The 14,735-nt window shown below is 40.0% G+C and overlaps 1 protein-coding gene across 14 annotated transcripts in view; it reads left to right on the forward strand.

Annotated features, from left to right (window-relative positions):
• Positions 1 to 14,735, forward strand: part of dlg2 (discs, large homolog 2 (Drosophila)) — a 127,389-nt gene that overhangs the window by 19,620 nt on the left and 93,034 nt on the right. For 12 of the 14 annotated variants that reach the window (XM_028422010.1, XM_028422015.1, XM_028422014.1 and 9 more), the window contains exon 4: positions 2,521 to 2,589. In XM_028422010.1, the coding sequence (XP_028277811.1) occupies positions 2,521 to 2,589 (69 nt within the window). The remainder of the gene's footprint in view (positions 1 to 2,520; positions 2,590 to 14,735) is intronic. The other 2 variants (XM_028422011.1, XM_028422018.1) reach the window with 1 other exon arrangement.

Consider the following 14,735-nt stretch of genomic DNA (forward strand, 5'->3'; position numbering starts at 1 on the left):
TTTTTTTTCATTGTGCTATTGTTATTTAGCACAAATAAAGCAAAAAAAATATACTAAGTTCCCTCTTACTGTAGGATTTAATTGCGTGAGCTGCAGCAGGTGCTGCTGATGATCAGTCCCTGATGAATTGATCATCAGCAGGTGTACAGACCTCTATAAAAACAGACGTTTTGACAGTTTGCTGCTCTGGAACGTTCAGGTGTGTGTTAACACAATGACAAGAGAGAGAGACATAAACCATGGTGTTAGAGAAGAAACTGTTGCTGCACATCAATCTGGAAGACTAATAAAACCATTTCAAACTGTTTGGAGTTCAACGTTCTACAGAGAGTGGAAACATTCAGACAGCTGTCAATCTTCACAGGAGTGGACATCCCAGAAAATTCACCCCAAGATCAGAGAAATACAAAAAACCCAAGAGCTACATGTCAGAGCCTGCAGACGAAGCTGCAGATGAAGCAGAAACTATGCTAGTTAGAATAACGTGCTAAGACATGTTCTCATTTTTACCAACCCCAGATAGCAACACATTTTTTCATGAGTCACATGTATTGATTATATTCAAACTTAGAATGATTGTGCATTGTCAAGCGTTTGACCTCACTGAGTGACAGGCGGTTGGCAATTTTCAATGCAAACGTCCTGCCTCTGTGACTGCATGCCTGCTTCACTTTTAGTTCCTGCTTGGTTAGTTTAAATGGGAATTTATAGTGAAAATAATGTGCTGGTCACTGTGGGACTGTTGTGTTTGTGGCGTAGAGAGGAGAGCAGTCAACCCTATCAAACGCCTTTGAAAGATGTTACATTTCTGTAGTGGTATTAGGTGAATGGTATGGAATAATCTGCACCTATTTTGTGGTAAATGCTTACTCCTTTCCCCTCTACATTAATGTCATAAGCAACTGTTATTTATAAATGCTTAGAGAAAATATGATATTTATCTTCACACAAAAACCAGCTAAGCTAATTAGCATTTCACATAAAGCATTTCACTGGAAAATGTGATTAGTTTTTGTGTTGTTTCTACAACCTGAGGTAGATTATATACATTATTAGCATGTAGCACTTGTTTTGTTCTGTTTTCTGAGAACCTTTAGCCAGCGTGTAAATACAGCCCTGGGTCTGTGCGCAGGAAGCCTGTCATTAACGGCATGTTTGACTTGGAATAGAACCAAGCGGTTTGGTAATCCAAACGTAATCCTATTTGTAGATGCAGTCAAACTTTGTGCGTCATACCTGCCGTATTTCTGCAACAAATTAATTATAAGTGACATGAATATACATCTCCAGATCAAACGCATGGGCACATGGTCTTGATGTTTTTTTTTTTTTAATAGTCTCTTTATAACAGCACAGGTTCCACTTTGGTGAGGTTATCCAGTACCAGGGATAAGTGAATGGGATTAGAAGAGTCCTCAGAGACTGATGACCCCACCATGAGGTCATCACTACTGCTGCTATATCCAGTGTTCTGTTACCACTGTCAGCCCTCTGAAGATTAGACAAATGTGCTGTCAAATAATGAGATGGCAGATGGCCCTATCCAAATTAATTAACATGGTCCAACATGGTTTCTCACGTACATGTACACAAACCCTGTGGAAGCTAACATCAGCAACAATGCCATGAAAGTTTCCATGAAAAGACCATACAGTAATTTGATTCTTGTTTTGTCCTAAAAATGAGATTTTTACAGTTAATTCCAGCGTGGCTGGAATTGTTGCCAGGAAACTACAGGCATATACTTCACATTAAAGAGTGCCTGATTGTCGTTGCAGTATTTTCTCTTAAGTTTAAGTCCTTCTCAGGAAAGGTTTCCGTTTGGGGCACAGACCATTCCTTGCATTTGCTTGTTAGCTGGTCAATACAGAGCCCTTACAAACAAACAAACAAACAAAAAACCTTTTTAAGAGAACTGAATTTCACAGCAGTATGTCTCATTTGCATCTCACAGTGGCTCCATCATTGTTTTTTAAAGTATTTGCTTTGGGCCTGCAGCCCTCCATCATTCAGATTCAGATTCATTTTTGCCTTCGATTGGAAATAATTTGACTACGGTCTTAACCTTATCTGCCTCACTACCTCCATATTTGATTTTTCTGTCTATTTATCTCATGTTATAAACAAAGCCTTAGCATTTAAACGCCATATATTAACCCTATATTTCATTGTTTCATTGAACAAACTAGTTAGAAGTGTTTTAAGTCATCACAAACATAGGGAGGGATAAAGCAAGCCTGCATGTACTTAAAGGGCGTCTAGTAGTAGTTAGGGGATTATTTTTAGTTACCACTGGCACACGTTGGCTTACACTATTTGAGCTTCTAATTAAAGATTTACCTAAGCAACAGACTGACCAGCCAGTGATGACTCCATCTGTCTTTCAATGCCAATTATTACATAACCTGCATAATTGCATCCTGCTATTGTGATACATTGATTTAATTTAGATACACATTAGCAGAAAGGCTGTATCTGTGTGACTCTGTAGTTACTTATTTGTGTGTTTGTTGTCCCCAGCAGAGGGAGCAGAGCAGCTCAGAACCCAGTGGGAGAGACCAAGCAGAGAGCAGTGCCAAGACGTCTGAGGTAAGTTCTGTCTTATACAGTGCACCCAGCACTGAACATTACACTGTAAATTGCTTGCATCCATTTTAATTTCCCCTCATCATTAATCATAGCATGTGTAACATAGTCCAACACATGTTTTTCCACAACATATAACACTTTGAAGCAATTTGGAGCTCTGTAATCCTGACAAAAAATGAGCTCACAAACGCAGCGGAGATTACATTAAAGCAAGGCAGGGAGATGTGGTTACGAAGGACCAAAGCAGAGACCGGGGTGGCAATGATATTCCAGCCCTGTGGGTATCACTGATATGCTATAAGCTTAGCTATTTCTGTCTGTCCACATTTTAGAGAGCCGGGAATGACCAGCTTCAGTAAAGATGACAGCTTAATCTTCTACTCTCTTAAGAAGGAGCAATATGAACTGATTAACAACTGCAGAGGTTCTTTATGTTCTATGGAAACTAAATATTTACTGAGTAAATTAGATGTATGGGAACTTTTATGGGAATTGAGCACAGTGTGAACTGTAATATAAGATGACACTATGTTGCATTTATTGCAAACACACGTTTTGAATCAAAAGGAAGGCAGACATGTTACATGATAGATAATTCTGAACTCAAATGATTTGTATCACCCTGTCAGAAAAGAACTTAAGAAAAAGTACAGGCCAGCAACAAGGTCAAAGTGTACAGCAGGCGGGCTTTAAGTAAATCCGTCAAGCAAGTTGTTAGTAGTGTAAGTGCTGTTACATGCACAGACGAATCCAAATTTGTCACACCTAGTCTGTACGTATAAGCAGCAGCCCTAACAAAGGAGGTTAAATCATTCCTTCCTCTAATGCAATAAGTCGATGGTGCCTGAGCTGCATCACCTGAAAAGATTAGCCCTGCTGCTCTGGCAGAGGGAGGCTGAGCTGCTGCATGTGTTCAGTAAGAACGGCAGGAGATTGGGAGTGGACAGGTGCTGCAGTGTCCTCAAATGAAGGCAGTTATTAAAGTCAAAATATGTGAGTCTCCTCTTCAGCATGATGACTCCAGCAAACAGGTACCAAGACTGTGTTTGTGAGTGAAATGTGCTGTAGCTTGAAACACTGGTGCAGCATAGGTTATATGGACATTTTGCCATTATCGGTTGACCAGAGAGGTTATTGATTGATACGATTGGTAAGAGAATTTGTGCGTAGTACTGTGTTCTCATTTATTCACATGAGCAAGAATAGTCTTAAGATAAAATGATAATAATAAAAAACACATAGGTATGCTTACGTCTAAGGGTGGCTAAAAGAAAACAGCTGATGGTGAGACGGGCCATTGAAATTGATAATAAACCTCAAGGCAGTCAAAACTCAATAAAACAAGAAACACTATATTATATTGTGTTACAGACTACTTTAAGATGAGCGTTTTTGTGTTTTTAACCATCACCATGATGCTAGTTGCCTAGCTAGTTATTCTGTCAAGCAGTTGTGAATTATGGTTTTTGGCAAAAGAGACTGTAAGTCATAGTTGTTGCATCAGCATTATGGATGATGTCGAAATGTTAAGAGGGGTCATTAGTGGAGGTTGAGGTTAATTCACATTTGTCCAGCTGAGATATGACATGCATGGTCTATTTTTGGAACAAAATCTTAGCCGTTACTGGTTTAAGTCACGATCCCGACATCCTGCGTGCTGAAAACACTGTAGTGGTCAAACCTCTCACACACGCTGCTGTGTGCATAAAATGAAACACTGTGTGTTATTGTCAAGTTCCAGCTGCCTGTCACAGCAGCTAAAAGCCAGCAAGACACAGAGCGTGGGAACCGAATTCATTCTGATGATTTGATGCTCTCGCCCTTCACTCGCTTCCCTTGCTCTCTCTCTCTCTCATCCCACAACACTGCTTAGTTGCTCAGCCTGGAGACAGCAGAAAGAGAGAGGAGAGGATGCAAACAGGAGACAGAGGAAGAGAAGCTAAGGAAGGATTTTTGGTTATTGGAGGATACTAGGTTTAGCTTTTTTTTCTTTTTTCTTTTTAAATGTGTGTGTCTGTGTTGGCTGATGACGCGCGCTGTGCTCTGAGATGGTGTTAGGAATTCTGATTGCCTTCAGCGCTGTGGAGGTGGCATCTCAATCCTCACTAGGAGCCCACATGCAGTAACGTCTGTCCGCTGTGGCTTCTCTCCTTCGTCAGGGAGTGAGTGAGAGTGTGTCTGTATGTGTGCGTGTGCTTGTATGGATTCTCTTCCTCTTCTCCTCCCCCTCTTCTTCTTCAGCATCCCCTACCTTTTTTTATCTTTCTTCCTCGCTCCTTCACGCTGGCATCTTTTTCTCTATCGGGTGATGTAAGTGGTGATGAATCTGAGCAAAGAGAGTTGAGAGCTCCTTTTTTGTCTGGCCAGAATGGATTGTCTTTGCATTGTCACCACTAAGGTAAGAGATACAGAACAAATGAATGATTCACTGGACCTGAGAGAGGGAGACATGGACTGAGAGAGAACGAGCATCGTGGATGAATGAGGCATGCAGCACAGCAGGAAGAGGGAAGCTCTGCCTATGTGTTGGGTATTTCTGTTTCCATGTGCTGGCAAGTTTTTGTCGTCACGGTGCTGTCACACTTTTACACTTGAATAAATGAAGTGGTGCAGTTGTTGCTGGATGCTCTGAGAGTATTTATTTTTAGGTTATTACCTCATAAAAGAGTTGTGATGAAGTCTTGAGAGTGTGTGAAAGAGAATGGTATGTCACTTGAACTGCTTGTCAGTCGACAAAGTGAAAGTGCTCAGTGCCCATCTAAGCAGAAGTTAGGTTTGAACTCCTGCCACTGGCTCATGGCCATCCGTTTGCTAAAAGAAACATGTGACCACTTCTATCAGGTATTTTACATGTGGTCATGAAGTGGGATCATATAGATGTTATAAGCATGTTTGTTGTTGGAAACTAAATGTGTTTTAGTTTTAGTTGGTTGTGAGATCATAGCAGTATGAAAACCAGACAGCTAAACGCAAAATAACAATTAATGCATTTCAGGCATGACTGATTGCAAAGCTGTCTGGATGTAGATATGTTTTTAAATAATACATATGTAATACATCTGTGCAAATTTAACCTCATGCACCACATACTTTGGCTATGCTATTACAATACGTTTGTAATATAGAATTATTGTTAGGGATGGGAAACGAGGAGCTGCAGGTGTTACAGCTCGCATGTCAATAATTTATTAGTGAGCTACTTAATATATCACCAACATATTTACAGGGAACAATAATCACATGTGTAAAAATTAAAATACTAAAAAAACTAAAAACTAAAAAACTTGTTTTTGCAAGCAGCTATTGTCTGTAGAATTTGCTTGCAGATAAAACATTTAACCAGAGCTGCACTTCCTGTCAACTAATATATTGAACAAGCTGTATGTATGGACCAATTACTGTATGGTACTTGTGTGAAAGCTTAGCTGGTACTTGTGTCACATTATCCAAAATGTGGTATCCTTGTAGAAGCAGCAGCACTAGCAGTAGGTTACACTTTTAGAAGCAACTTTCTTACTGTTTACATCACACTGAGGTCAAGCTGACTCCTCGAATTGAGCATTCTAAGTGAACCTGACAGAGCTCTCCTCATCACTCGTGCGTAAAATCTCCATTGAGTGGTTTGCAGTCTAAGTATAGGCATCGTCTACACCCTGCTGTCCCGACTGGAAATCCTTAAGATAGACACATACCCCATGTCCCTGTCTTAATTGCCTGTTATAAAGCACACATGGAGGAGTAAAGACCCCTTTGGTCAGTCACGATGTTGATTCCCTGAGAGCTGTGGTGAAATATTTACACTAGCTTTTGCATGAAAGCCATTACCAAGTCAGTGTTTTTTTACAGTGCTACCTGCACTCAGAGTGCCTTGCACAGTATGGCTCCCTCTGTGAGAAGAAAGTGTTGTAGCATTAAAGTTACACAGTATGTAGGTCTGGATTGTCTGTCTGCATGTGCCGTCAGACAGCTGTCAGACTGTGTCCAAAAGCTCACATGGCAGCCTTTATGTCTGCATGTGTGCTTTATGTGTATGGGATAGTGCACACAGCCCCAGAGGCTAGTGCCTGTGGTTCTTAAATGTTAATAGATATTTGTGATTTGTTTTAGCCAGTTAAAAAACTCTTGTAGATAAATATGATAATTGAATATGGGGATGAGGTTTACTTGGACATTTGGAGCTGTTTTCCAAACAAGAACTATGGTCCTCCTGCAGCAAAAGTGCAAGTAGAAGTAGTAGTAGTAGTAGAAGTAGTTCCCTTTTACCATACTAAATAGCACAAGATAATATTCCTTGGCTGCCAGTATGAACACACATGGACATGAATATAGGTTAGATGGCTGCTTTACCGTTGTGCCACAATGGTTACATTTATGTTAACAGAACATATGGATGTATTGACCAAAATATGACATTATGCTAATGGAACATGTTATTAAAAAGTCATTTTTATGCTAACAGAAAATATGACAGGAAAAAGATGAGACCAATAAGTCAGAGTAGAGAGCAGGAAGGTTTGAGTCCCCCTGACACTGCAAGCTGTTTTGTTTTCAGCGTGGTTGTATTTGGCAAAAAAAAAAAAGGTAAGATGTTAGGTAAACACATGACATTATATTATTATATGACAAAATGTACATTATTTTCTGTTGTGTGGTCACCATCGCAACAAGTCCCCGTCCCCATGAACACATTTATTTATAAGGACTGACATCAGCCTAATGTTACGTTGTTGTGGTGTGGACAGGTGCCATAGTTTAAGACATCCAAGTTGACTACATGCTGTTTGAGTTAAGAACAACACAACTTAGCTGCAGTCAGACTTTAAAGATTTATTTTCTCTAATTAGCACAGGCTTTCTAATTCATTATTTTAAAGGAGAGTATTGTCAGGGTTTGTGGTGTGGGAGGACACAGTTGCAGGACGCAGAGCGGTTAAAATCCAAAGAGTCTTTTATTTAAGGCCAGGAGGGCAAACAAAACAAACTAAAAATCACACTTGGCGTGGACAAAAGTAACAAACTAAAAGTCACACTTGTTGTGGCAAAAAACTCTCCAATACAAAAACAGAGTCACTTACAAAGAAGGTGAAGGCAGGTTCAAAAGGCATGACATGGCATGGCAAGGTAAGCTAGGCTAAACAAGACGACGAGACAAACTGGCAGAGAGTGCAGGGAAGACAAAGACTAAATACACAGGGACCAGGGAAGACAACGAGACACAGGTGACACACATGAGGGCAGGGCAGGTAATCATCGAGGAGGGAAAACACAGGAAGCAAAACTCAAGACAATACACAGGGAGGACAGGACTACCACAGTAAAACAGGAAGCACAAGACAAGACTAGACCACTAAACAAAGACCCAGAACTACAGGAAAAATAACTATAACTAAAAATTAAACTAAAATTAAACTAAAGATTAAACTAAAAACCCAAAACAAGTAATCAAAACCATAAACAAACACCAGATCGTGACAAGTAAATGTTGTTACAGCTACAAGCTGAGTGAAGTAAAATCAAATGATAATCCTGCGTTTAATTCTCAGGAAATTAATTAGGTGCTCCAATTTTGATGAGATTTGATGTGCAGCAAACTGCACACTGTACTGTGGACCCGGAGGAGTGTTGTTAATGTGCATTTTATAAAGTCAAACTTCAGCCGACAACTCTGTACCCATAATTAGGTGTCCTCTCTTTGAAAAACATATCACTCCCTTTCAGTAATACAAGTCTCATGGGACACTGTCTATTATTGTGATTATTGTATCCTGCAGTGACACCAACCAATTCAGTTCAAGCTCTCCCTTCATGTCATGAGTTTCTGCAAGACATTGTGAATATTATACTCAGCTCTGCTACTTTAAGTATTCATCTCTCCATAATGAATGTGCACAGCATAATGATATGCAGTTCTCATTCCATAGCCGTGTTATGTAATGCTTTAGGGGGCATAATGAGTACAGAGCTGTAGATCAGTATGAGAGGAAAACAGGGGAGGGAGAACACAGGAAGAAGCCCCTCCTACATGAGGGTGTTGACACTGTAATTGTTGCTGTTTTTAGATGATGTCTCTAATCTGGATTCTGACACCCTTTCGCTAAGGTGCTGTAGCAGAGGTTCTTTCACTTGGTTCACATCACACATCACGACTAAACAAGAAATTGTACTGAAACGGCCGTTTGGAGGAGTGCAGTTTTTCCTGCGTTCTTATTTAAAGTTTACGCAGTATTAAGCTTGATTTATTTATTTGTGATGCACCGTAGCAACCCACATTGTGGTGCACTATGCTCACACAATGCTACTCAGTGACAGTGAGTATTGGTAGTGAAAATATTAGCATTATCTTAGCCAGCTGTTTAGCTAGGTGTTTGCTAGATTACATTGACTCGCAGTCATTGTAGATTGGATGATTAGTGGATGGTCGCCAGCACACATAGAGTTCAAACAACAGGATGCTGAGTGCACTTATTGTCTAAAACCTATTCTGTGTACCTGACAGAGCAGTGCAGTCTAAACATGAATTAAAGCATGAGCTCATGCATTTGTTTTCGAGTTCTCTCTCCTGACTAACATCTGTTGGGAGAACTTTAACATGCTCTGTATGCAAAGCAGCCTAAAAATATCTTGGAACTTGAGGAAAAGTAGCTGAGAATGAAATGAAATCAGAGAGAGTAAGAGTGATATCTGTCAAAACCTTTATTTATCTTCATGAAAAACAAGAATACATTAACATTTCAAGAAAGGCTACTGAGTGGAGTGTGTTGGAGGGATTGCATTTACTTCTTGTCAAACAAAACATCCAAACTCTATCATTTACTGTACCATCTTTGTTTGTTTTTGCATGATGATGATGTCATGTTTTCAGTTCTGAATACAAACACATCCCCAGATGGAGAACCGTTCGGCTGTGGCCTTGGCCGCTGCATGCTCTTCCTTTCAGCTTCCCCCCACAGTGATGAGTTTCCAGCCCCTTGCAGGCCGTCAATAGCATTGATTGACCAGTTACTTCTCATAAAATAAGCAGGAAGAATGAACTCCTGGTGAAACATGAAGTGTCTGCCGTCTGTGATGCAGCCATGGATGCATGAATAACAGGCTATGGACTGTATACTTCTGTGTTTTAGTGAAAACCCTCTAGGTAGAGCAGTCACAGGAGTGGGAGTGGTTAATAAAGAAGTGGAGCTCTGGTTTTAGTCGTTGGCGTAGGTGCCAGCCTTCACTTTCTATTTTTTGTTCAATTGTTTGGAATTCCTGCTAGTTGACTACCATTTAATTCCTCTAGGTGTGAACAACACATTTTATTTTCACTCTGCAAGCTTGCAACACGTATCACACTGTTTCTTAATTTACTGTTTAAAAATATCCCAGTTTGGCCTTTTTTCTGTAAGGCTTCAAGTTGTTTTGAAGTGGCATGCTGATCTAAAGCTGGCCAACGTGGTGAGCGGTATGACCCCTGTTGAAGGCACTGACCTCTAAACAGCCCTGTAAAGCTCTACTTTTTCAAAATAAGGGTTCGCTTAGAGGACAGGTTTCTGTTTTAGGCAGATTTAGAGAAAAGAGAAAACTGTTGAAGTTAAATTTAGTGTTGGCAACATGTGTAAAAGAACCGCTCAAGATTATGTATAGATGTGTCCAGTGGACATAAGCATCTTTGTCACTCAATAAACCTGCTAGTTGCATCCTGTATTTTCAGAGCCACTCCTTCTTTATAACCTGCAAATGAACTTCTCCTAGCCTCTATAACCAGTACTACAGTATGTGGTCTCAAAAACATGATTCACTTGACTTAGTTGGGGCAGCAGTGGCTCAGTGGTATAGCAGGGTTGTCCAGTAACCAGAAGGTGGTTCGATCCCAACTCCTCCCTAGTCTTGTGTGTCCTTGGGCAAGACACTTTACCTGCACACTCACTGGTGTATGGCACCCTTGGCTGGGCTGCCTTAAGCAATTCCCCATTGTGGGACTAATAGAGGTTTCAAATTTAATCTAAAATTATTAGCAAGTAATAATCTAAATGAAAATATGTAGATCCTTGTGACAGCAAAAAAAAAAGATCATTCTTGCTGACTGACCATGGTGGAAACCTTAATGCCTCTCAACAATGATAAAACTTTCCTCCCACCACAGGGCGGCCTGCTGGGTAGATTTGGGATTGCTTGTGTTGCCTAGAAACAGCTCCGCTTCTCAATGTGGAAGATAGACTTTCTGCAAAGGGCACATATTAAGGATTCTTTTCCTGCCCTTTGTTTTTGTTAAATTGTTCAGAAACCTATACGCATCCCCTTTTTTAAAATATGAGTTCTTTAAGCTTACATATCAGTGTTCTTCTATCATGATGATGATTTTTGTGCATACAGAGATTATTTGGAGTGTGTGCCTGGGGTTGCTGGTGGGAAAGGTTGTTGTTATCATCACTTCCAGGAATCAGAATTTTTAATCATCAAAACCTCCTGCGCATTAGCATAAGCAGGGTCACTAACTTCTGTATGTGGAAGAGAGCTTGGATTAGCTCTTACAGCAAGGACATGTAACAGTATTACACAGGGAGGAATCAGAGGAAGAAAAATAGAGGATGACATTAAAATGTTAATGTAATTTAGAGAGCAAAGGTCAGAATAAAGTTTGACTGAAGAGAGGAGAGAAGAAATGAAGAGTAAAAACAAAACATTAAAAGCAGAATTCTTATCTAGGCAGAGAGGAAAGAAAGTTAGTTAGTTATTAAAGACAGAAATCAGATTTTTTAAAATAATATTTTAATCATTGATTTTGCAACAATGTATATGGAATTATTAATTACCCACATGTTAGAAAATCGTTGGACAAGTTTATCCACATGCTGTATTCATTATATTTATTTAACTTTCACTTTAACTGCGACTCAAACACATGCTGGATTTTCAGGATGTGACTGCTGCTCAGGACAGAATAAGTTGGGTATTATGAAATGGTATAAAAATCCAAATTCAATGTGCTTTCCACAGCAATGAATGTCTGTTATGCTTGCAATTAACAGAGAACACTGTGTGGGTGTTATTGTACAAGGGCTGAAAATGTACCATCTTTCCTCAGGAAATCAGATGCTCAAAAGCCAGTGGATCAGCAGGGACGATGATTAAATGACTAATGTCAAACCCAAAGGAAAATTCACAATCTACTTTCAAACAGATGTTGCCCACAATATGTCTGAGTCACTATGGTCTTTTTTGACCAGGGAGGTTTGTTTATTTATATATTTATTTATTTTTAAAAAAGGTATCCTGCAGAGAGGCAAACACTTGATTTTCAAACCAAGGTGTTCACAGGCCAGCCAAAAGATATAACAGGAAACCGGGGTAGACCTTTTCCAGTCCCTGTGAATCCCCACCTCATTGTGGTGGAGGGGTTTCCATACCCAAAGGATCCTATAGGAGATATCTTGTCAAGAGCAATAGCCCCTGGTGGGCTCTCCCAAGACAAATTGGTACAAGGAATCAGTTACTACTCACCCAGGAAGGGGACCCAGCCCCAGGGGAGGGGGTTGTCAGTGAGGGCACAGTGAGTATATTTCATTTCATAAGGAGAGCTTCGCCAATCTCCTTCAGGTTTCTCCGGCATGATCACATATAGCACGTTGCTAGGTATTCTGTAGAGTCAGCAGAGCAGAGAGAGTCAGTGACTGTGTGGTTTACAGGGTTGCCAAGTTTAGTCTTGTCTGAACAGTTTCATCTTCATTCTAACTTATCCACCCACAGATTCACTCCTACACTCTTCTCTCTTTCCTCCTCCTCCTCCCTCAGCTCAACTTTACACTCTCGAAGGAGAAAATAAATAAATAAGGAATGTGGGGGGTGGGAGATCTGTTTCTCCGTTCACTTAAACTGCTGAATCGATGGACAGTTACCACGGTAACAGGCAGGCTGGCACCAAAAATATATTCTGTACAACATCTTTTATACCTCCCCTTACATTCGGTTTACAGACTGATGCATCCTCCCACATACAACACTGTGAACTCCCAAAAGCAGGATGCATGCTGCTGTAACCTTGTAATTCCAAAGAAATACATTAAGGAAGCAAAGTCTTTAACAGTGCCAAGGAGCTTTCATGTGTCTTATCGGTGACAACCCTCAGTGCAAGCTTGGGCAGGAATCTAAAAAAACAATGTTGAAAGTAGGGTTGGGCGATATTGGCAAAAAAATTAATCACGATTAATTGTGGCATTTAGCCGATAACGATTAATTTGATGATTAATTGATGACAATTGCACTGACATGTTTTGGACTCTAAATCGCCACATTGTTCTGAATTGATACCGACAAATCATCAGTCAAGTTAACTCCTTCATTCTAACAGGTTAAGCTGGTGAGTAGTGATTAGGCACCAACCATGTTTGAAATATGTATTGATAATATTGAGGCACAAACTGCTTCAAAATAATAATGAAGCAAACATTTAAAGTAACTTTGTCCTTCAAATGTTCTTATCTTAAGTCACAGAGCAGTGCATGTCAACATTAACATTAAACAGACAAATACGTTCAGAAAAGTCACATCAGTGATTATTAAAGTTAAAAAAAATGTGTCTGTGCAAATGAACCTGTGACTGGAATATGTCCCACACTAGTGCATGTTTTCACTCATACTGTAGAACAGCAGCAGAAAAAACAAACAAACAAACCGGACAGTTCCACATTTAAATGTGTGTCTGTGCAAATCAACCTTCGTTCTTCCAGCGCTTAGTTTGGTCGTAAGGAGCAAAATGACTAAACGTATCGCGGATTCTCGGCTGAGTGGAAGTCTTTCCAATATCTGCTGGAGGAGATTTCGCTGTTGTAATGTTTTCCTATCTTGCTGTGGAGTCAGTAAATAAAGATCGGGAGGCAGCTTCTCCAGTCGGAGTTCATTCCAGTTGCTATGGCAACAACCAACGCTCCACGCTTCACACCTAATGCATGTCGCGTATGCGTGCGCGGCACTATATACAGCTTTAGCCGGCGTTGTGGCCTCGTCACGCTTTCTTCCGCTTTCTCCGGCTTATGGTGACAGATGTTGAACCTCTGTTAGGAACGTGCTGCTCCGCATCATTTAAGTGAACACCGCTGCCTTCCGCCATTATTGTTATTGTGGGCTCACATGTGCGCGCTTGAGGGTGATGGTGAGAGTACGTCTCACACAAAAATGCGTCATCATGACGAGGCACTAATCGCCGTAATCGATAAGTGGGAAATATTAATCGGTGACAGTTTTTCTGACGATTAATTGCACACGATACGATTTTGCACAAGCCTAGTTGAAAGTAAAATTTTGTAAAATTAACTTTTAGTGTTATCTCATCTGACCATGGTTATACACTCCTCTGTTAAAACATGAAACCGATGAAGTAGTGTCACGCAATGACCCTCATGCAGCAAAAGTGACAGAGGAGTACAGACGTACAAACCTCTGCATACGCACAGCTCCATTGCACATGCACTCAGGTTTTGTATTATATGCATGCATACTGTACGTCCTCAAAAGTAGATCTGGACCTGAATGCTAGGTGGGGAAAAAACATCAATAGTGTGTTATTTAATTAAATTAAATTTGCCGGAAAATAACGTTAATAAACGCCATGATGTTTGTCTAAATAAAAGAATATGACACTACGACCGGTTTGTGTTTAATAATCAATCATAGAAATTCCTCTTGAATATAAAATTAACTGAATTAGATTGTACTATGTGTTTTTGTGTTCCTGGGGGTAACCCAGGTTAACAGGTTCCTATTAGTAGTCCAGTTTACCAGTAAATAATTAAATAAATAAATAAATAGATTGGATTGGAATAACCTTACAATACAGAAAACAGGAAACGAATAGTATTTCTGATTGAAATCTTAAATATGTCAACAAAGAAACAAAAAAAATGAATTTATATAAGTTTTTATATTTGTTAAAAACGTGTATTTTGCCTGTAGGTGTGATGAATTTGCCTTTCTCAGGTGGCCGTGGCGAGCCATCCAAACCAGAAAATGAGATCCGGTGTATAATTTGCAGCTTTATTTTGTGAACTGTTGTTAAATGCTTCATGTGTTCAGAGATGCTCTGTCTGTAAGCATCTACCCTTTGGCTCTGTGAGTTTTACCCTTCCACTCAACGCAAATTGCTAATACCCCTTTCTCCTATAGCGGCTTACT

Source organism: Parambassis ranga, chromosome 14, assembly GCF_900634625.1.
Source record: "Parambassis ranga chromosome 14, fParRan2.1, whole genome shotgun sequence".
NCBI lineage: Eukaryota > Metazoa > Chordata > Actinopteri > Ambassidae > Parambassis > Parambassis ranga.